The sequence below is a fragment of the Melanerpes formicivorus genome, unplaced genomic scaffold (assembly GCF_026170545.1).
Source record: "Melanerpes formicivorus ecotype bairdi unplaced genomic scaffold, bMelFor1.0.p_v2 SCAF_19, whole genome shotgun sequence".
Taxonomy (NCBI): domain Eukaryota; kingdom Metazoa; phylum Chordata; class Aves; order Piciformes; family Picidae; genus Melanerpes; species Melanerpes formicivorus.
The window spans coordinates 5,743,983-5,767,430 of NW_027142371.1; the positions used below are offsets into that span (position 1 = coordinate 5,743,983).

At 45.3% G+C, this 23,448-nt stretch overlaps 1 protein-coding gene and 1 long non-coding RNA gene across 4 annotated transcripts in view; one reads left to right on the plus strand and one right to left on the minus strand.

Moving 5' to 3' along the window:
• Positions 1 to 5,965: 5,965 nt before the first annotated feature.
• On the plus strand, positions 5,966 to 8,343 carry CEBPB (CCAAT enhancer binding protein beta). Its single transcript, XM_068149903.1, has one exon. It carries the CDS (start codon positions 6,249 to 6,251, stop codon positions 7,236 to 7,238), a length of 990 nt encoding a protein of 329 aa, XP_068006004.1. The 5' UTR covers positions 5,966 to 6,248; the 3' UTR covers positions 7,239 to 8,343.
• An 11,598-nt stretch (positions 8,344 to 19,941) lies between these two features.
• Positions 19,942 to 23,448, minus strand: part of LOC137446879 (uncharacterized) — a 151,637-nt gene continuing 148,130 nt past the window's right edge. For all 3 annotated transcript variants that reach the window (XR_010988744.1, XR_010988745.1, XR_010988746.1), the window contains 2 exons: positions 21,060 to 21,231; positions 19,942 to 20,561 (listed from right to left, as the gene is read on the minus strand). This is a non-coding gene — a long non-coding RNA (uncharacterized lncRNA). The remainder of the gene's footprint in view (positions 20,562 to 21,059; positions 21,232 to 23,448) is intronic.

Consider the following 23,448-nt stretch of genomic DNA (forward strand, 5'->3'; position numbering starts at 1 on the left):
ACTGTGTCCGGGGCTGTGCCCGGTGGGCTGTGCCCAGCGACGAGCAGAGTAGCGAGGCATTCAAATCCTGAGGAGCGCGACCCGTGTGAAGCCCTGTCCCCTTCCGAGAGTCCGACTCAGAGCCACCTCTGGAACGGGGCGCAGGGCAGCAGCATTCACGGGAAAACTTTCTATGGTTCCAGCCGCACAGCCCGTTTGCCTGTGAGTTATTAGGAACATCACCCGAGCAACCCGAGGTTTTGTGTATTCCACATAAAACTCATCACCTGGTCCTTCGCTGCTGTCAGCATCTGCAGTTTCAGCCGGGCCACCCTCCACACTGTGGTGGACAATGATTTCGGTCGGGACAGCCCTGGCTACTGTTCCACTCTGCGAACTCAGAGCAGTCAGATCACCTTCTTCCTTACAGCTATGCGCTCGGAGCTGACCACTACCACGGCCGGCTCCTAGCACACAGCAGCCTTCAAGCTCATCTCTCTCCCCTGCTCCCCTCATTTGGGCAATTCTGTCTCTTCCTGAGCCACAAGGCATTTAGGGAACAGAAACTGGCTGCAGCTCCCTTGCTGGACTCTCTCACATGGGAAATCGTCAGTGGGTGGGAGAGCTGGAACAGCCACTCCTACGGCTCCCGTCCGCAGCCAGAAATGCAAAGATAGGGAGATGACAGGGACCATGAAGCAAAGTATGTGGAGTACAGAGCACTGTGGCTATCCCCACCTGGTACCTGGTCCATCCAAGGCCAGCTGCCACATGACACAGACCAGCCCAGGAGCCGTTCTTAGATGCCAGTATTCAAAATCAACAAGTCCTAACTGCTTCCCTGGCAGCCCCACTTTCTCCACGGAGCTCAACATCAGATGAGAGCAGACAAAAAAAAACCCAAAAAACCAACAAATAAACAAAGAAAGAAAGAGGAAAAAAAAGGTCTGGGGCACAGACCTTTAATCCTTTTAATGAAGAAAAAATTTCACTTAAGCTCACTTTCCTGTCACCCTAAGACTGCCCTTGGTTTATGTCGCTCTTGGCAATGCACACCACGGAGTTTCAGCTACCTGGCCTACAGACTCAGGACCTCTGAATAGTGCTCCTCTTTTAGATGTTTCCTAAATGAATTACTAAATTCTGTTACTGGGAACTTCTGACACTTGGCATCCTTGGTGTCCTGGAAGGACAGGATTCCTGTTCCCCTGACAGACCTTTCAAAAACTTTGATACGTTAGAAAAAAACCCCATTAATACATGATCTATAACCAAATCATCCAAGTAGGAGGCTACAATCACCTAGGAAATGTCAGGGAACTATGAAGAATTTCTGGAAAGAGAGCTGCTCTGCCATTTTGGTCTGAAAACAGGGAAACAAGCTACTTAAAAAATACAAATCACTTCTTCCTGTCCCTGCTCAGAAACACAGCCCACATCTTGCCAGCCAAATGGCTTCAACATGGACTTTTTCGACAATGCAAGACTGGAGACCGCAGCTTTTGCTTTGTCAGTGCCCCCTTCTGTGCATGTTTGTGTGCTCTCTGGCTCTCCTTCCTTTTCATTCCTTCACAGGGCCACGGAATGGGTGCTCTGACCTCCCATTTGCTCTGGAAAATTTTCAGTCTGCTAGGGGCAGGTATTTAGCTCATGCTGTCCCACCGGCTGGAGGCAGTGGTGTCAATCCCCAGGTATCATCTCTGCAACACTTGGTAGGGCAAAGAGCAACATGTAGATAAAAGTGGAGATTGAGCAACCCAGCACTGCAAAGGCCAAGCATGCTAGGTCAGAGGTGAGCAGAGAATCAGCATAAGACCAACAAATACCCGAGCATCACCATGTCACATGGGAACAAGGGGTGAGGGAGCACTTAGAGAGGGGGAGGACTCTTGTCTGTAACAAAAGAACCAAAGGAGGCCAGGAGACATGGCCTGACACTGTCTGGGGAGCTCCCTGCCACTGGAGACTGCAAGGCAGAGTATTGCAGCTCCGGGTTCAGAAGTAAGGAAAGCATGTGGCAATCATCTTTTATGTTAAAATAAGGCAAAGCCTTGAGCCTGGTCTAAGCTGGGGAGGAAAGAGAGCCAACCTCTCTCCAAGCTGAGACATTGTCCCTGACTGACATTTCACAAGTGCTGTATTTTATGGCAGATAACAGCAAGTGGAAGGCAATAGATTGAATTCTGGCCTCTGCCAGGTACAACCTAGGAGTTGTTGGCATAAGGTGTGCAGCTGTATAAAGAGGGACCTGGGGCTAGGAAGAAGAAAAGACAGAGCATAGAGTGTGCTCAGAAATAAATTTCAATTTTATTTCTCTGTTTCGCAGCCTTTATTGCAACACCACTCTGCTTAAGGGCAACACCACTCTGCTTCAGGCAGTCTTGCAGGCAAGGTCCCCTCCTACCCCCCAGAGAACTTCCCGCACCACCTCTCTACTCTCTCCCAGCCTGCCTGCTTGCATGGATACTGATCTGTTCTGGAACCCCCCACATCCCCCTCTTTAGCTCCAACGTACTGCCTGCACTGCATCTTTCACTGATGCAATTGTCAGCTTCTGGCATTAACCTCCTTTCCTCTTGCCCTTCCATGTTGTTCTGGACTGCAAGTCTATGGGTGCGAAGCTGTATTCACAGAGGGTGTAGTGTGATGCAGCTCTGATCTTACTGATCTGATAAGAGCTAAGGGAAATAATACATGAGACAAGTCTGCAGCAAGAAGCACCAGAAATTACAGAACAGCATTTTCTAGAGGCTGACTCCTCAGTCCATGGACTTTCTTATAAACACCTCAGGGTTGGAGCCATCACCATTAAACTAATAGCATCTCCCTGAAGCTGGTGCTCTTCCAGGGACAGCTGCTGTAGACTTGGAGCACATGAACTGGAGAGCTTGCAAGAAATTCTGGAAAAGAAGACAATTTCCAGGAAGAAAAAGCCTCTAACAATGCTTTATTGTAGGTCTGAGTTTGGAGCTGGAAAGTTGTGGCTTCTACTGTACAAAAGGGAAACTGGAGAGCAGCATTTAATTCCTGACAGAAATGAGAATGAGATTCTTCCACTTTTCACTGTTCTGCTACCCTTCTGTTACCCTCCCAGTATCTATATTGCTTCACATGTGAATGTAGAGAACTCTGGGTTCTGTTGCATCAGATTTATTTTCCTTTTCTGCTCAGAAATGTTGATGTTCTTTCTAAGTAATTTGTGAGTTATGCTGCCTCCTTCCTTAGCTGACTAGCTCTGAAAACAACAAAAAAAGGCAAAAAGCAATGAACTCACTGGAAAGAAGATGCTTTTCACAGAAGTGCTGCTTTGCTGCTGAAAATTGCTCTGTGGGAGACATGCTGCAGAAGGGCTGCTGCCCTCCGGTTTTTCGTGGTGAAGCCGCTGCCTGGATCCCTGCAGCAGTAATACCTGCATCTCTTTTTCTATCTAAAGCATCTCTCTGAGGATGTGTTCCAGGATGATTTTTACCAGCCTCTGCACATCTGGCCAGGCTAAGCCATTGCATTCACAGGGACAGACTTTCATGTGCCCAGACCTCCGTGTGCCCAGACCTCCACCCAACCCTCTGTGGTGCGACTCTCGCTCTGCACCTGTTCCCATTTAAAAAAAACACACCAAAACCCAACAAACATTTCTGGCCATGCATTTGTTATGACAAGTGCAGAAGCAATTTAAAACAAACCAGAGTTAGCTCAAAACCTGCTTGCCGAATGCTAGGGTTTTGGATAAGTGGTTAGTCCCGCCAACAAGTTTCCCATGAGAAGCTGAGAATGGACGTTGGCTCTGTGAGAGTGGATGATGGGGTTTGAGGTGAGCTGGAGGAAGTTTAAAGAGATCCAGGTAAAGCAGGGAGGTGAGGGGGAGAAGGGAAGGAGGGGACAAGCTGGGCATCCAACCTCAATTACCACCCTGGCTGACGTGTGATCTTGGTGACTGCAGGATTACTCAGCACTGACCTGGAAAGGAGGTGTGGGCCACACCATCTCTGATACAATCTGTTTCACATGACAGTTGCAAAGACGTTTTATTTTGCTAAGGAAGATCAGCCTGGACAGGAGCACAACTTTCTGCTGCACAGCAGTGGAGAATAGGGCAGATATTTGAAGAAGGCAAGTGTAGATCTCCAATAACACCCTGAAAAACTGCCCAGGACATTTGCCAAGAGGCTTCAGCCCTCAGATTTAGCCAACAGCTGTGGCAAGCTGGAGACCTGTCAGGGTAATGCCAAGAAAGACCAACCATAGTTTTCAGCAAGTCACCAGAGCAGGAGACATTCTGTTTGCAGGTCCCTGAGACAGTTTGGAGGTAGGAAGCACATGAGACTGATTTAAGAGTTCGTTTGCAAGGGCCAGTTGGGGCAGCCACTGGATGTAACTGCCAGATCAGAATGCAGGATAAAGACACAGCATGAAGGAGTAAACAGCCAGAAGAACAAGCCCTGGCTCACTGCAACTTGCCAGCATTTGCACCCAATGGTGATGTTTGTATTTATGAAGGTATGGGCTCCAACTACAACCTCCAGCCCCAGCTCTCTGGCCAGGCCCAGCTCCAATTTAATCTCCGGTGCATTCACCAAAGATTAACTTAGCAGATAAAGATGGAACTAGAAGTATTTGCAGCCTGAAAACCTGTTAGGGTACTTTTGTTATGGAAAGAAAAAGTCCTTTTGAAAAGTAAAAAGAAAAAGCAAATTAAAGAAAAAAAAAAAAAAATATAAATAATCAAGCAAAAGTCCAATGGTCCACTGGCTGATTCTTGAATTCTTCCTCTTTTCAAAGTTTTGAGGTTTGAGCATGATGAACAGTTGACTGTTTGAATGGTATAATGCAATACCTGTTCCTCTGGCTTAACGTTACAATATTTCCCACACCGCAGGATTGCTTCACATTATTCTAAGAGGCAGTGTCATTTTCCCTGCAGTGCTAGGTCTTCTTTACTGAGGCGAAGGACACTCCTACTTCCTTTAATTATATGTTTTGTTTTAAATTAATGTCCTTTATTCTGGGGATGAATCACCAGCTTGTAGACAGGTAAATGTGGGAGTAAGAGAGTGAAAATATAAGTTTGATTCCCAAGGTGGGTGTCTTTAATTAAAACGGACATCAAGATTGAGTCTTCCTTCCCAAACTTACACCGCAATTCTAAAAACATTTGGATTCCACGTTTCTACCCACATCTCTCACTTTCCTTCTGAGTTGTGTCATGCACTGTCTGCTCTGGTTTCAGCGCCCAGGTGCCCTATCGCTGTGTACCCTGACAGTTGCACCACAGCATGTAAAGTCAATACATCAAGACAAACTCTAAGGCCATCATCCTTTCACGCAGAGATGGGGAGGGGAGCTCTGGGTTTGCTCCACTTTGGCCGCGGGAAGGAAGCCTGGAGCACGCCGTGCCCTGCTCCAGCTCCTCTTCGGTCGGCTCTGGGTAGGTCCGTGGGGTTATTTCACCCCGCCGGTGGGATTCACTTGTGCACGGGCTGGAGAATAACGGGATCTACCTTCTGTTTGCAGCTTTCTACTGCCTTGCCAAAAGCACTTGGAAAAAAATCCTTCCTGCCCCAACTTCCTCCCGGGTAAAAAGGGGTCAGGCGGGGTCTGCGCCCACCTCTGCAGGGCACTGCCAGAGCCCAGCACCGAGCCCCGCGCTCCGGTGCGAAGGGCGGCGCGGAGGCAGCCCCGCTGTCCCGACACACGCGTCTGTGCTCTGGAGCCACACGGTGCCCGCTGGCGTCTCCCCACCCACGGCCACCCTGGTGCTCCCCACACCGGCGGGGTCCCGCAGCCCGCTCCCCTGCTTTCGCCCGTTCCTCCCTAGCAGAGCCCCGTTTTTATTGCGGGCGGCCCGGCGGGGCACCGCACCGGCACACCCGCCGCGGGTGCCTCCTCCGGGGCCGGCGCTTACCGAGCGTGCGGCGTGGCAGGCGGCCAGGCGCTGACGCGCCTGTTGCTATGGGATCCACCGCCCCTATAAATAACTGAGGAAAGGAACTTTCCTAAGTCAGAGACTTTAGGACACGGGACCCAGAACCAGATGGTCCGGAGGAGACGCGCCAGCCCCCGCCGCAGCACCCGGAGCGGTGAAGCCCCGCCGCGCCGCCGGACCTGATCCAGCCCCGCTGGGCAGCGCAGCCGGGGCCGTGTCCAGCGCCAGAGACTGAGGCAGGGTCTGGACACCCCCCACCCCCCCATCCCGACGGCGGCAGCTCGATCCTCTGCCGGGGGGGGCCCCCCTGCGTCGTTTTCTCCTCCCCGCATCCCCCTTTGCTTTCATGCAACGCCTGGTGGCCTGGGACGCAGCATGCCTCCCCATCCAGCCGCCCGCCTTTAAATCCATGGAAGTGGCTAATTTCTATTACGAGGCGGACTGTCTGGCTGCTCTCAACAAGCTGCACCCGCGGGCGGCCGGGGGCCGCTCCATGACCGAGCTCACCGTAGGGGACCACGAGCGAGCCATCGACTTCAGCCCCTACCTGGACCCCTTAGCAGCATCCCAGCCGCCGGCGCAGCCGCCGCCTCCGGCAGCAGCAGCAGGGGGCAACTTTGAGCCTCCCTGCAGCAGCGGCGGCGGCCAAGATTTCCTTTCCGATCTCTTCGCCGAGGACTATAAAGGCAGCGGCGGCAGCAAGAAGCCCGACTACACCTACATCAGCCTCGCCCGGCACAGCCACCCCTGCGCCAGCCAGAGCCACAAACCGGGGGGGCTGCCGGGCTGCTTCCCGCCCCAGATCGTGGAAACCAAAGTGGAGCCGGTCTTCGAGACCCTGGACTCTTGCAAAGGGCCCCGTAAGGAAGAAGGAGGCGCCGGGCCGGGACCGGGGGGCATGTCCTCGCCCTACGGCAGCACCGTGCGCTCCTACCTGGGTTACCAGTCGGTGCCGAGCGGCAGCAGTGGGAACCTGTCCACCTCGTCCTCTTCCAGCCCCCCCGGAACCCCTAACCCCTCCGAATCCTCCAAGTCAGCGGCCGGCAGCGGGGGCTACTCCGCCCCCGCGGCGGGCAAGAACAAGCCCAAGAAGTGCGTGGACAAGCACAGCGACGAATACAAGCTCCGCCGGGAGAGGAACAACATCGCGGTGCGCAAGAGCCGCGACAAAGCCAAAATGCGCAACCTGGAGACGCAGCACAAAGTCTTGGAACTGACGGCCGAGAACGAGCGGCTGCAGAAGAAGGTGGAGCAGCTCTCCCGGGAGCTCAGCACCCTCAGGAACTTGTTCAAACAGCTGCCCGAGCCCCTGCTAACCTCCTCGCCTCGCTGCTGACCCCCGGCCGGGCCGCGGGGCGAGCGGAGCCGCCGGCTCGTTGCCCTGCTCAGCGCTCCCGGGCCGGGGCGAGGGGGAGCCCGGGGGCGGGTGGGTTGGTTGGTTTGCTTTTAAATTTTTTTGTTGTTGGTTGTTTTTGTTTGTTTGTTTATTTTGTTTTGGTGTTTTTTTTTTTGGTCTTTATTTACATGTTGGCGGAGGGTCCCGCCGCCGCGCGGGGGCCGCACCGGGGGCTGTTGGTGGGGGCCCAGCGGCCCCGGCCCCCCGTCACGGGCGGGCTCTGCGGGCTGCTGGGCGCTGGGGTTATTTAAAAGAGCGAGAGGAGAGCAAGGGCAAAGTGATGCAATCCTTTAAGCATGGCTGGGAATGCTGTGTACATGATGCAATCTCGTGTAACTGTCAGTCATGAATTGAGTAATCTGTTAAAGATGTTCCTACAGGTTTTTTTTATTATAAAGAATAATCTATTTCTATAAGAAAATACATATGTATATTTTGGGATCTATGCATTCTTGCTACATTTGAAGCATTAATGAACAATTTTAATAAACTTTATGACTAGGTTAAAAAAAACAACTAGCTTGTTTTGTTTTGAAGGCACATTGAAAGTTAGATCAAATGCAGGGCTGAAGTTATTGCTGTATCTCGTTCAGCTCTGTGATCAGGGATCAGGATTTTTGTTAGTCTTTTGGCTTGCTCTGTGTCTCAGAGAAAGGAAAAAACAAAAACATAAGCAAAAACCCCAAGAGAAACCCAGCAAAGAGCAGAGCTGGAACCTTTAGCCAGCTCTTGTTGCCTCATTTTATTTCCTCTAATCACTTGCTTTAGCTGCCGCTTGGGTGTTGTTTGGGGAGGAGGTGTTTGTGCTGGGGTTTATTTTTGCACTTCTTGCTGTTCTGAATGTGTAGAGTGAGACGTGCTGTCCAAACCATGACCAATCTCTGTCAAAGTAATGCCAAGTCTGAAGTGGGAGGAAGAAAAAGTAAGGGAGGAAACTTGAAATGAGCTTTTGTTTGTGTTTTCTTTACAGAGTTTCTATTCTCTAAGTTATGATTCAGCATTTTTTATGTTTGCAGTTTACAGGAATAAACATGAGAAAGTAGCATTTCTGTTGGATGTCGGTAATTTTGGTCATTGCTCAGGAGGTTCTCATGAAACCGGCCAGGTGAGAGGCACACAAACAAGTCTCTTCCCTTTTTTCTGGGGACATTCTTCTGAAATCTGTAGGTAGAGTTTCTCTGATGAGAGGTGGTTGTTCCTGTGTGCGTGTGTTTGCTGGGGGCAAGTAACAGAGAAGTAATGGGGGGTCGGCAGAGGAGGTTTGCATCAAGCCATAACTTTATTTCACAGATAACTAGGGCTCTGCCAGCCTTGCCAGGGCTCCCAGCCGTTGTTATTCCCCCAGCTGTATGCTGTTGGGTTGAGGTCTGTAGAAGTTAACAGGCTCAAGCTGGTATTGTGGAAGAAGTTGGGCAAATGATCAGCTCTTACTCAGCATTTTCCATTTTCCTGTTAGGCCAAATTTAAGCATTAAGTTTTTAGATTCAGATTCCCAGTTCCTCAGCAAATAAACTCCTTGATCATCTGTGCTCAGTTTGACAGCTGAAGGAAGAAGGAGTTTTCAGTATAGACATAGTGGACTTGAATTTGTTACTCTACATTCTAATACAAACAGGTTGCAGAAGGGAAAATCTTCTGTTTGATGCTTATTTCTAGTGTTTCTTTAAGCAAAGCATGTTTCCTCCTGAAAGTGCTGTTGTACCTTTTTTCTCTTCTTTCTTTTTTTTTTCTTTTTTGACACTTAAGATCACAGCCTCCTGCAGGTGAGTGTTCCAGAGCTCTTCCTGAAATGTGTTACCCATTCCCTGCTCCCGCAGCCCTCCGTACCTCCTGCTGGGAGCTGTAGGAAGCAGTGGAGTGTTAGTCCTGATGCAGATTTAGGTTTTGATTTGTACAGTGCAGTTAAGTTGTTTTTACAAGACCCTAAGAATAGATTTTCTTGGGTGAGCCTAGCTCCTGCACCAGCATGACTCAAGTTCTTGCAGGCAAGATAGACGTTAGATCTTGTCTTGACTGTCCCTCGTGACGATGATTACTCCAGCCTCCTGTGGCTGTTTATTCTACTATTCTTCTAGTTACGAAACTTATCCACATCGTTAGATCCTATTTTCTTGTTGTGCTGTAGGCCATGTAATGTTACCCAAACTTGGAAGCAATGCTCCCAGTCAGAATTGAGTGCTGCTAAGGGTGGAATTGCTGGAGGACTGAAGATGTCCTCAGATCCATTTCTTTCTTTCTTTTTCTTTCTAAACGACAAAGCTTCCAACAAAATTCAGTTTGTGGGGGCTAGAAGGCAGGGTGGATTGCAAGATAAGATGTACTAAAGGTATTTATATTTGTTTAAATAATAGTTTAGTTGTGGAGATAGAGCTCTATCAGGCATGAGTGAGCTAATCCCCATCCTTAAACTTTGCCTGCTGTAGCTTGGGAGATCCAGGGCAGTGTGGCTGCAATTTAAACAATGCTTAAATTATTGCCGTATTCCATTCTATCTCCTAATTAGGATTACAGATTTCTTCTCGTGAGGAAACTTGTGTGGCAATGTGATTTTGCCCAAAACATGCAGTTGCAGGCAGGAAAACTGGACATAAGTGCACCCATTTTACACTCGGCTCGGAAGGGATTTGTGAAAGAGTCAAAAAGAGAGTTCCTGAATCCTACATTCCTAACCTTGTATTACTCACAGAATTTATATTTTAGGAGCTTTGTAGTGCTAGTAAGTGTATGGAGGTCTTGAAACACCCTGCTTTATAAATCACACGGAAAAGCCCCTGTAATTAAAATGTCTCCTAGAAAAAAATTAGTTTGGAAATGAATCTGAGAAAACTCCAAGCACTGAAACAGAAAAAAAAAAGATTCCAAATACCTTTTCTAATCACAGAGGGGAGATTGGAAAATCCCTGTCCAAACAGTGGCTCAGCTCCAAATATTGATATAGTTTCCCATTACAAATAAGATTATGTTAACTGAAAGCAGTACTTGGTACATTTCAGTTGTCTTCTGCCAGAGCCTCTTGAGCTTCTTTTCCTGGTGCGACTCAGTGCAGCGTGTGGTGAGACTTTGCAGTCTGAATGCAGAGAAACCATCAAAGAAGCTAAGGCACTTACTCCAGCAGTGTTTTAAATGTCATGGAAGTTTGTAAACAGCACTTTTAAGGGGCTTTTATTTGTTCTTTTCAAATAATTTATTGCATTGATTTATTTATACAAAGTTTTTCTCCTTATCCCTGAAATAACAGATATTCTTCCTGTGTAGAACTAAGGCTGTGAGTTAAGTCCCTAGAGCTGACAACTCCTTTTCAAAGCCCCTAGCACTCTTCTACCATTTGCTAGGTGTCTGAAATCAGGTATGCTTAGTTCTGCAAAAGGAACTGTGGGTATCATTTTAAAACAAAGTAATTAAAAATACATCTATAATTTAATTATCAGTTCTTCAGTCTATTGACAGGAATTACTACTCTGCTTATCTGCCCAGTGTATGTGTAACCCTGTGCAGCCCTGACAGAATGGTGTTGCATTCACACTTTTCCCACTGCTTTCCATAAGTGACTCTTGGAAGATGCAGGGAAATTTGTGTTTGATTCAATACTAATTGTTTCTCTTGTATCAAATAACATCACCAAATTGCACCCAGGCACCAGAGGGTAACTGGGCAGGAGGCTCGATCACATTTGATAACAGTATGGGATTTTCTTCATTAGAATTCAGCCTTCAGATATTGAAATTGAAACCTGAAAAAAGCTTTGTGCACACTGTTTACCTTTACAATTTCATTGCCAGAACAACTGTCATCGATGTGGGCGTGTATAAAAATATGAAGTTACTCTCATACTACCTAGTTTTCAAGCAATGTTTCACTAGCTGTGACTAAAATAAAAGTCAATGCAACGTAGTATCTGCTTCAATAAAGAGAAAAAAATATGTATGAGGCCACATTACACATCTTCTTCTGTTATTTATAGTGATAGCATTTAAGATACAGTAAGCAGTGTCTTGCATCTTTCTGTCACTCATATCTAAAGCACCACCGAACTAGAATGGCAGGGTCCTGCATCCAGTTTGTACTGGATATGGATGATTATATGGTGGGTATGGGGTAATGATGGATTTGGTTCTAACTCCTTTAGCTACCAATTGCTAATGCAAGAATAAAGAAAAAGAGGGGGGAAAAAAAAAGTCTATTTCTACTATCCCAAGTGTTAGCCTTTTTTATGTTTAAGTCTACACAAATGCCTGACAGTCAGAATTTTAGGGCAAACCTCATACGTTAATGTGAAGCATCCAGAACCATTTAAAGCTATGCACGTATGTTGAAGGGGTCCTAAAACGTTAATCAGGAAACCCAGACAAAACTAGGAATATAGTTAAATACTCTCAGGGAAACAAACACTTTCAGAAATCAATCAGTAAAAATAAAGCCATGTGGCAAGATCTGTACATTAAAATTGAAAGAGAATTAGCTCTCTTTTGAGAGACACTTGCTGAACGGACAAGGGAAATCATTAAAAGAACGAAGTTTTATTTAACTCTTTGTTGGCACCTAGAGCATAGCCTGAGAGTTTAATCTTTGCAACATAAAGCTGAACTTTGGTACAAACTCTATACTTGGATAATATCCAAGAGGCTTTCTGAGGTTCCTGATTCTTTCATGTGAACTGAGGCTGTTTTGCCCCAGCTTGGGGAGATGAGCAGCACAATCTATAGTGAGTATGTAAACATCTAAAAAGATTAGATAGCCTTGGACTGACATCAGGATCATGTGAAATTTATGGTGTGGTGTTAGCCTGACTACGTGAAACTCCAGGAGAGTTTCTCTTCAAGATGATCCTGGAAGCTGCAGTGTGGCTGCCTGGAGCACCACCCCTGGGGCCTGATGCCAGCACACCAGTTTGGTGATGGCACACCAGGCCTCAGCAGCTGCAGTCAAACACAGCTCTTCGGTTCAGCATATCTGTAATTCTGATTTGCTCAGTTTGATCTGTTAGAAACTCTACTGGCAATCCAAATGTCTTTTTCTGATCATTTCCACGCCTGCTAAATTGTTTGAATGCTTTGTTTTGAATTAAAGGCTTTCCTCCCCTCCTAGAAATGGTGGTGGTGGTTACATCTGCCTGGATGTGAAAAACAAAAGGAATACTTTCTAGCTAATTAAAAGCTAAGGAAGACTTTGATCTGCATCCAATTTTCACCTTGCCCTGTCCTATCTCCTCTTGCCCCTGGGATTCCCCTGTATCACACATTACACAGCTAGCAAAGCACTTCTCAGAGTTCAGGGTATTTAAATCAGAGGTTTTATTTAGGTCTCTTCATTTCATACAATGTGGAGAATAAATCCTCTAAGTCACACTATAGAAGTGCTGGCTCAGTCAGCCAACTTGGTTTTGATGAACTCAGATGCAGACACCTCTGTATGTCATGCCAGTCAGAGCAAAGAACTGGATTTTGGGCAGAGGCTACAGGATGCTACAGTCCCAGCCCCACACAAAGCAAGCGCAACGGCTTGTTTGTTTTCTATAAATACCTTGGGTTTGCTCCTACATTGCAACAGCAGTTCATTAAGCCTGCGATAAACAGCTCATTGATGTTGTCTAGAAATTACAGTAACAGGAATCACAATTTCCCTCAAACAAAGCAAAAATCCCTCTAACCTCATCTTCTGTGTCCCCTTCTCTGTTAGCTCACCTGGGTCCTGAGCCCCCAAAAGCTGTGCAGTATCTTTTCTATAATCAAGCAGAGGAGCTTTGGTTATAGAAATGAGTGTCATGGTGACACGATGGGAAAATATTTCTGTGCAACATGATGAAACAATTACTTGGCTGAAGTAATTCAGGAAGGGAATCACAAGAACAAGAGAAAGTGCCTGGAGCCGGTTTGAGAAGCAGAAGGAGAGCAGTGGTGGCTGCTAGCAGAAACATTGTTCTGCTGATTTCCCCAGCCTCTGCCATCTAGACAATAACTTGGGGCTGGATTCTTCTGACAATGATTTGCCACTTTTCTCTGAGCCTAGGTGTCTGCCTTGAAGCAGTAAAATACAGATTCTCTTGGTTGTTATATGAAATACAAAAAGTCCAGGAAATGAACTTAGAATGTAATTTATTAACATACTTAAGTGTGTCCAGATTTAAATGTACACACAGCAGAATAAATCTGTGAGATAACTTGGCACAAGATGAGTAGAATTAAAAAGAGGAAAAAAAAGAGGCAAGCAGTAATTATCAAGGAGTTTGGTTGCTTACAGCAATGCAAGCTGGACTCTAGCACCTTACACTTCACTTCAGCACAGAAGCCAGCTGTTGTACCAGCTTCATGAAGGTAACTTCTGAGCAGCACTGCTTTCTTCCTGCTGAATTACTAACGATTACTTATGGTGGCAGAAAATATTTTGAGCTTTAAGTGAAGAATAGTGCTGATTGGTGGGTTGTGTCCTCAAATCTAAAGGAGTAGAGGAGAAGGCAGAAGGCCTTTATGTGTGACTTTAGCTACTGTGTACACAGTGTCCTTAATCGCTTTCAACGCAAATTACAGAGCTGCAGAACTAATGAGTGTAGAACAGTGACAGAAACTGGGATGCAAGAGATAAATGTTGAGCTTTGAAACAAAAGACATTTTTCTGGTCCTGGCCCTTTCACCAGTTTATAAGATATCTTTAGATTATCAGTCAGCCCCTAAATGTAATAGAAGTTGTGTGCACCTACATACATCTCTAGTCACAGTGCAGTTGCCATGGCTGCAGGTATATTTGCCTATTATATATTTAGATCCTGATCTTACATTTGTGCTTCATTTTATACATGTAGCTGTAGTGATTTCAGTGGAACTATTATTACTCAGATAAGTAATGATAAATACATAGATCTGTATTTACATGGATGTATTTACATGGATCTGTATAGACAAGGACCTGAGATCACAGTGTCTCTGGGAGCACATGCCCTGGCAAATGTTGAGTACTTTCATTTCATATGTTTTCAAATTCAAGAGAGCAATCCATGGACATGGGCTGATTTGGCTGTCTCTTCCCGTACAAAAGGAGATGACAGTTGCTTCAGCAGTTTTGCACTTCTCAGGGAAAAACAAAACAAAACCAAGCAAGCAAGCAACCAAAAAACCACAACAAAAAAACCTACACAACTCAACAAAATATCTGACAACTGGGGAGCTGCCTGTGCTCTAACAGCTGTCACTGGGGCCCAGTTCAACAAAGTGCTTGAAGTTCTACCTGAGCAAAACCAAAACAATGCTGAACACAAGCTTGAAAGTTTGGGATGTGCCAAGTACTCTGCTGAAGCACATACTTCCAGAGCCTGAGTGGCAGCTTCCTGGCCTCTGGAAACTGCTGTGATGCAGCTGTGGCATGGGCATAAGTCCTGGGAATGAAAACATGATAGAAAATCTGGCTGCCCAGAGGGATGGTGAATGGGATGCACTCAAACAGGCCAAAAGGATTCCTGATTTCCTCCTACTGTATTGAAGGAGCCCATCCAGTTTGTGTGCTGGCCAGGTCTGGCAAGACACTGCTTCAGAGCATGGCGTTAGTACCTGGCTGCTGATCAAAGGATTCTTGAGCAATAAACCACTGCACATCAGCAGGAGCTGCTGCCAAGAACCGTGGACTTCTATGGGCTGGAAGGCAACTGATACAGCAGATGCTGAGAAAGGCAGTGATGCCTGCATTGGGCAATGAGTGCTACCAATGGCTACTAAAAAAATGTTATTTTTATTACAGTTCTGCAGTTGCATAAGCCTGATTTGCTGAAGACTCACAGTGACATAGTGTTTGTACAGGGATCGCCTTTGTTGTTTGGAAAGGATTTTATTTAGATGAACAGATGCTCACTCTTTACAGGGGAAAACCACTGCTCCTTGGTAGTTCGTCCTCTGGCAATAACAAATAAGGGCTGACTGCACCCTTCTCTAGAATTAGCTCCTGTGGATTTTGGCCTGTGAAGGATGGGGCATTCAGAACAGGTGGGAATGATGCAGTCAAACTCTCAGCCCTGTGCCTGGCTGTTGTGGATACAGTGCATGGGTGAGGCTGACAGATCAGAAAGGGACTGGTAAAAAGGACAAGAAGGCAGATCTCCATGTGGTGAGGAGGCCTGAAAAGAAGGAAGTGATACCAAAGAGCACAGGGTTCTGGGAAGGCTATTGCAAGCTGTGGCAGTGATGGGAACCGTTTCCAGCAGACAGGCTGGGGGCAATGAACTGTTTTCCCACTGACCCTATGGTAACGTGAAGTGAAAATTCCACTCCAGTGTTTTCTGCCAAGTCCTTAAAGGCAAAACCTTAGCAAATGCCTCCTGCTTTTGCATTAATTCACTAACAGGTGCTCTTCTGCACGAGCCCTTCAAGAGCTTTATTACCAGAGGTACACTAACTATTAAACAGCCATAAGCTTAACCTGGTATTTACGGTAGGACGGTGCCTTTTATTGTGCAGAGGGAGGGAACTCCCTTCTCAGCCCTCCAGGTGGTCCCTTCAGGGCAGGGTTGAGGCACACTGGTGAGAAGGGGTGGGGTTGGGTGGGAGAGGCTTTCATTGCTGCCCTACCTGTTCTGGGCATAAATGGAAATGATCAGTCTCTAAATCCTGCCAATTAGGCATGCTTTACTGACATTAGACTCAGTATACTATGATAAGTATAACTAAAATGTTTCTCTTTAAAAAAACAACAAAAACAACAGTTCAAGGGCAAAATCCTGCTTGAAGACCTTTAACTCCCAGAGCAGGGGCAACAGTGCAATCTGTGGGGTACCAGACCTAGACCAGGAAGGAAGGAGCAGGGCAGCATTCTGCAACACAGAACAGTTCAGAGACAAATACCTCCTAATGGTTGGACTCAATGATCTTAAAGGTCTTTTCCAACCAAAATGATTCTATGATTCTCACGTTTGGGTAACCCTGTCCAGCAGCAACTAGAGAGCCCATGGAGCAGGGCTGGAGAGCAAAGTCTGCAGTTCCCTGCAGCACCCTCTCCTCTGCAGTAACTCCATTTAAGCATTCATGATAGCAATAGATGCAGGGGGAAAAAATAGTGGTAGCCCTTTCCTAGGCTCCACCTGCCAACAAAGCCCCACCTACACGTGAGAGCAAAATCAGATGCTTTTTATAAGACTATGAAACTACTCATCAAGATGCTACCTGTGCTCTTAAGTTAGTACCTTACTAATCTTCTCATCAACAGATTCCTGCCATGAAGAGACCAAATGGACCTCTTGGGTCTATTCTTGTTTTCTCCAGACTGTGACTGGCATTGTTCTCTTTTATGCACACTGCTCCCACTCTGAGGGTTACCTTGATTGCTATTGAGGCCAGAAATGGTGGGGCTGGTTTTTTTCCTCAAAGAAAAGTTGTATTTGCATCATGTATTTCTGTCTCTGAAAATATGGTTATGCTGTACTGCCATGGAAGAGCACAAACTGGCTTCATTCTCCCCTGCACTCAAAGAGGAATTTCCCAAGAGCCTTATACTCCTTTTCTTTGAGCCATTCTCACCTCTGAAACATTTTGTTTCTACTAGTCCAAAATAAGCGTTTATGATATCAGCATTTCAGACCTTTGCAGCCCTCACTGCCTTCAAAACAGGTTCTATTCTGAAAATTTTTCACTGGAACTTGAGTATGTGGAAAGTTGGGTTTTTTAGGAATCAAAGAGGAAACTGGAGCAATAATTATCCATCTAAAAACTCATATCATGTAAAGCTCGCCTGAGAGGAGTGCTGCCTTTCACTCTCATGTCCTGAGAACTCTGACCAACTGAGCCTCCTGCTTGTCAAGATCCAGAGTTGTTTCTAATCCAATCACTCTTGTGTACAAATGTATGGCAAAAAAGCCATCTTATCATAAGCTTCTTTACAAATGCAGTACTGGGTTCTTCCCTCCTGTACCTGCCACTGTGCCGTGAGGGGGGCAGGAAGGTGAATGTGACCTCCAAACAAACACCTCTCTCAGCTAATTTGTGCTCTCTTCCAGCTCCCCCAAGGATTAAACATTAGCTAGGGATCTCAAGAGGGCTTTGGACGTGCTGCACAGCTGAGTTAGCTGATGGGACCTGGCACAGTGCAGCAGGGTGCTGCACTAGTTCCGTGCTAGATGTTAAGCACAGATGGTTGCTTTCAGCCTCTGCTGCAGAGACTCTGCCCTGAATTAATTAGGTTGGACTGATGATCTAGTGATTCTGGAGTAAGGAAAGTAAAGTTTTGTGCCTGGCATTGCTACAAACTTGTTTCAGGATCTTGGACAAGTTAATTCATCTTTCTTTGCTTCGCTTCTTTTATCTGCAGACAGATACTTCCTGAAGGTGTCTCAGGTATTATTTGTTTAAAGAGCAGTGCAATATGAGCCATGAGACTATGACAATACCATATATTAATTATTTAAATGTTATGTTAAAAGCTAAAAATATGAATTAATTCCACAGGGAAAGTCTTCTAGTAAAAATGACTGGAAGCACAACTGTCCCTCACTCTAAACACTTCCCAGGCAGTAACATGACCACACAGATTTTGGCTCATTATACATGTAAAATAGGCAGATGCTATTAGAAAGTAATTTTTCTTTTTCCACCCAATGAGTAGTGAAGCCTATCCCTCATGATGAAATCCTCTGCAGGGGCCATATTTTTAACATGCCTCATACCTCTCAAGGTATTTGAGATCACCCTCAAAGCCTTTTCTCTCTTTGAATGAGCTCTGTCTTCACAGAATTCCATCAAGTCCTCAACATTTTCCTTTCCAATTCCCTTCCCCTTGACAGTCTGCAATTCCTGATGTTGGTGAGTATCACTGTAGTTTTTATTAAGCATGTAATAACAAGCTGTTCAGGGACACCATGTCATGATAATAAACCACCCAGGTAATTAGGCCTGACTTGTCAATCAACATGCAAAAAGACTGAATGAAGTTCATAAAGCATCTTTAAGAGGCTGATGGAAATGTCCAAAGAAAAGGGAAATTAGCAGTGTTTTGTATTGTTAAGTATTTTGCAGACTAGAAAATTAATTAGCAAGGGAAGGACACACTCTTCTGGAATGCCCATAGGTGGCCCATTATGCCCCATTTTGCCCTCTGAGTCATCCCTTGGCAGCCATGGGCTCTGTGCGAACAGGAGCAGTCGTGGCGGGATCAAGTTTTGTGACTTACTTGTGTGAGTAAGCAGCCACAGAGGGAAACTTCCCCCTGAGTTGCAGCCAGGATACCATTGTGAAAAGCTTGTGAAATAACTTTTCTAAGCAAAAAAGCTCCCAAACCCAAATCAAACTAAACCCCCCCATATTTTTGCATACTATTTTTTTTTGCTTTTTCACTTTTCACTTTAGGCATTTCATTATTTTAGATGAAATGCTATACAGGTCAGAAGGCTGGATGCGTCCACATGGACAATCTGAGACATCTGGCACTTGTGCTTGGGGCCTTCCTACACGGGAGAAATTGTCCCCATAAAGGGAATGTACACTTCCAAGGTGTGGAAATGGTGAAACAGAAATAACAAAAGAGTTCCCGGTGCACTTAAACCCCGAAACTGTACATGCAAGTTTGCAAGACCAAATCCAACTCTCTTCGAGACTATGTGAAAGGTCATCCACAAATTAGGAAGCAAATGATTGAGTTCCCAACACTGCAGCAACAGAATGAACTCTCACCACCTGATTTGCTAAGGCAGTGGGATATCACCCCTAGCTACGGGCAGCTGTCCTCTCACCATTAACCTTTATTAAGGTGGTCATCTCCAAACCAACCGAATGCATGGTTCAGTTACTGATATAAAAGACATCAATTAGATTTATGAAAGAGTATTGCAAAATACTAAATAAGAAAGGCTGCTACTAAACAACAGCAGGAAGCTTCACTGCCCTGCAAAGTTTGCTTCCCAAACTCACAAAGCCTGGCTATTTTTGGGAAATCACCCCACGACTGGTGCCAACACTTGCTCCGTGCATTTGATCTGGGGGAGAGAGGTACCGCTGGCATCCTCTGTCTGTCTAAATCTGACAGCAAGGCCAAGGCTGGCACTTAACTGCATGAATCACCAACTGCTGAAATTTAAAACCTTGCATATGCAAATTACTAATTAAACACATTAGCATAGTCAGTTACTCAAACTCTAATCTTAATCGTATCTCCACGTTAGGCATGCAATCACACACCCATTTTGCAGATTTGCATTTGTGAGTATGGTTTCCTGAGAGTTAAGTCCAGAAACTAGACTAATAACTAATTTTTCCTCATGTAGTCCCAAGGAGGATAAAGAAGAGTGAAAGTACACTGAGTGGCTTTCTCTCCTGAAAAGTAATGCAGAATTTTACAGACTCAGGAACTGATGTGGACAGCTGAGTGACAACTGAGAGGCCCAGGTGGTGAGCCATGCATGCTCTCCTTTAATCTAATGCCCATCTTGGTGACTCCTTCGACCCAAACACCGTGGATTTCCCTCCATTAGCAAATATTCAGACACAGGAAAAGACTATGTGCCAGATTTTTACTTTATTTACATCGAATTACCTGAGATTAGAATCTGAAACTAGAAACTTTCTTTATTCAGTTACAAATAGCTATATTATGCAGTTTTAAGGGGTTAAGAAAAGGAGGAAATCATAACCACAGAAGTCATAAAGGCAACTTATCCCAAGCCAAATAGTTTTGTTTCTAACGCAGAGCTTTAATTATAACATGTCATATAATGATGACATAGTGCTATAATAGGCAAATATAATGCATTAATCTGATATTATATTTTGGCTTTAACAATAGGTGCAGCGAACCAGCCTTAGTGGATAACTCATTCAGAACCTATCTGCACACTCCACCTAGATACTTATCTGCCTCTTTAATTAAGTGGAGGGAAACTTCTTGAGGCCATACCCATAAAGCCAGTCTCTGATGATAGCAGAGTTACTGGAAGCCTTTGGTAATCGTTTACACCCACGTACTGTGGTTAGCTTCCAACTTTGGCTCTTTCCTTCTTGCTTTGGAACCACCTATTTATCCCTTCGTGTAAATCCCCTAGTGGTTTTGTACCAAAAGGGGTACAAAAGACCTCTAGGGGGTTGTTTGCACTGTCATTGGCCTCCTCGGGACTGAATCAGGTTTCCTAACTGACGTGGCGAAAAAAAGAGTATTGGCAAATCTTTCACTTACCAGTGTATGTGAAATGGCAGAGTCAGACTGTGTCAGTGAGCACAGCAGGGCCAGTGCCACCTTCCATAATGCAAGGTCCCCAGGTTCTCCTCTGTTTGTCCTCAGCTTGTCCTCAGTGTGTGTTCATGGCTATCAGAGACACAGCAACAACCGGCTTCAGTGCAAGCAGGTTTGGGCCTTGTGGGATAAAATAATCTTGCCTGATTTTGTGGGTCCTATGTAACTTTATGTACATTGAAAAACACCCCTTTTGGCTTCTTCAGACACAAAGAGTTTGTAGGACTTGCACACTATGCTATAAATGAAATGCTAACTAGTGCATTGATTTGGAGAAGGTGGCTGCCTGAGTTGCAATGCTTGCTCTCCACTCAGACTGTGAGAGAAACGTCCTTCTGTGAGGCAGTAATGCATCAAAATCATAAGGACCAAACATGTAAGCAATATTTGAAGAAAGCACAGGGACACCAGTCATGAGGCCATGTGACATGACCTTCTGAGGTGACTACAGCCTACAAGTACTGTAGTCCTGTAGCAGAATAAAGGCAGCTGACTTGATGTTCCTACATTCAGTACTAGCTAAGCCAGCCACACAGGGTGAGCACAAGCAAAATGGCTGCAACACCTTACCTCCTCCTTTTCCTCTTTCTTGCCTTCTGCACGCTTCCATACTCTCATCCAATCTTTTCCAGTATGAAAGACTCTGCTAATGACCTTTGAACAGATCATGTTGAGAATGTCACTGCAGAGCTTCTTAATCTTATGGTGGCGCCTAGATAATATGGTGATGGGTACTGAAATGCTGAAAAACAGACAGACAGATAGCTAGATAAGATTAGATATAGAAGTAATTTAGTCAGTCATCATACAGAGCAGCTGACATAAGTTCATTTGTAAAGCCAACTGCTAAAATTGCTTTAGAAGTTCCTTACATTTTAATTCTGTTGAAAGACAGACCTTTGATCTGAATTGTTTTGGTGGCATGTACATTATTTGAATGGAACCTCACCTGACCAGGTAATACCAGACCGGTCATTCCTGGCATACTATTGTCATAGGAGAACAGTGTACATGCAAATCCATACCTACCAATAGCTTAAGGGCAGGCAGATAACTGAGCATCATGGAACAGATACAGACTGAAAGCATGAGCACCACTTTATGCTGATATGCAGAATGAATCACGGCTAATAAAAGGCTCACACAACCATCTATATGTCTACACGTAACCCCAAAACACTTTTAAATGAAGAATGATCAGAAAATAAAAGGAGAAAAATGAATAGATAAGTGTTATTGCTTCTCTTTTTCATTAATATTTATTAATTTACACTGCAGGGAAATGAGGAGGAAGAGAAATAAACCAGACCTGTCAGATTCACCATTGTTCATAGACAGTTTTGTAGCGCGGCTCTCAGGTACCAGCAAAACACTGGGGTGTTTGTAATGCACTCATTGCAGGGACAATTGTTTACATTCACATGTTGTGTTTTCTTTTCTTTTAAATTCAGCATTAAAAAAAAAAAATCAAAGACACTTCCTAGGGCAGTTTATTTTTGAAGTGGGTTATTTGTTTTCACTCTGAGGCCATGGTATTATTCCCAACTACAGAAGAGGTAAGGGAGTTAATATAAAAGTGCAGCTTATTAATCTATGTGTTTCTCTGAGCAGCACTCACCCCAGCACTTTGCACCAGTAAGTCCCACTAAAGCAAAACCTGCAAAGTGCATGGATGAACCACAGATAAGTGGCTGTGTGTCTTCACTAGTGGTAGCTGAAGCTCACAGAAGATTCTGTGGTTGAATTAGAATAAGCATTCAAAAAGTTCAAATGTTAATCCAAGCCTCTTTAGTTTATAATGATGGAAGTCACTCTCTAGAGCTGATTTACTCATTCTGGTATTAATATATCCTGACATAAGCTGGGTTTGAACTGCTGCACAAACAGCAGCTGTCACAAGAAGCAGCTCCCTCCTTTGTACCCACTTGGAGTCAGTAACTGCAGATGTACAGAGAGATCAACTGAGCAGCAGTCTGCTCATGGTATCTTGTGTCTTGTGACACACTACTTCTGCATAGACTTGGCTTTAAGGCTTCAAGACTTGGGTTAATCTTACTGAGCTGTTAGGATCCATGTTTCCTTAACTTTTGGGATGCTCAACCTCTTTTTGAAAGTAACTGCCTCTTGCCAGTGACTACAGTGAGGGAGATAATTTGAGCATCTCATTTATTTGCCTGTACTTTGGAAGGATCAAGGTCCAGCAGTCTTGTGAAATGCCTGATGTTTTGGTATCTCCCTGACCTGTACCCCATAGTTAGTCGGCTAAGGGATATTTCAAGTCAGCTTTCCTGCTCTTTGGTGTATTTTAATGGACTGCAATGCAGGAGGCTTGATTCTCTAAACACAAGTGCTCATATACAGTACACCTACAGCCTGAATCCCCAATGCCTTATGACTGTGCACTCAAACCCATGGGTTTGGCAAGTCCACAGGGTGTGTAAAATGCTGTCTAGCACATGTGGAAGTGCCAGGCTCTCAGTCTCTATAACTTAAAATCAATGGAGGATGAGACAGGTAGTTACAACAGCTATACTTTCATGCCTAATGTCTGCAATGGCAAATACTGAGCTTGTGAATGTATTTGACATTCGCATAGAGTTGTCCAGCTTGGCCATAAAAATGGAGTAGATGCATGTTTCCCTTGCACACCACAGGCCATGTATGTGCAAATCAAGCACAGAAGTATTCCACCAGATGAGGCAGCCATTTAAAACAGGTATCTTAAAGCATCATACACACTCTAGTGCTAAAGAAAAGTCTGAATTTTACAAACTAACAAGCAGTGATCAGCTCTTGGGGATTTTTGAGAACCAGACTCACTCACACATTTCTGTTCAGGATTTAGAACATGATGTGCTGGAAGGAGTCCAGAGAAGGGCCACGAGGATGATCAGAGGGCTGGAGCACCCCTCCTATGAGTACAGACTGAAGGAGTTGGGGATGTTCAGGCTGGAGAAGA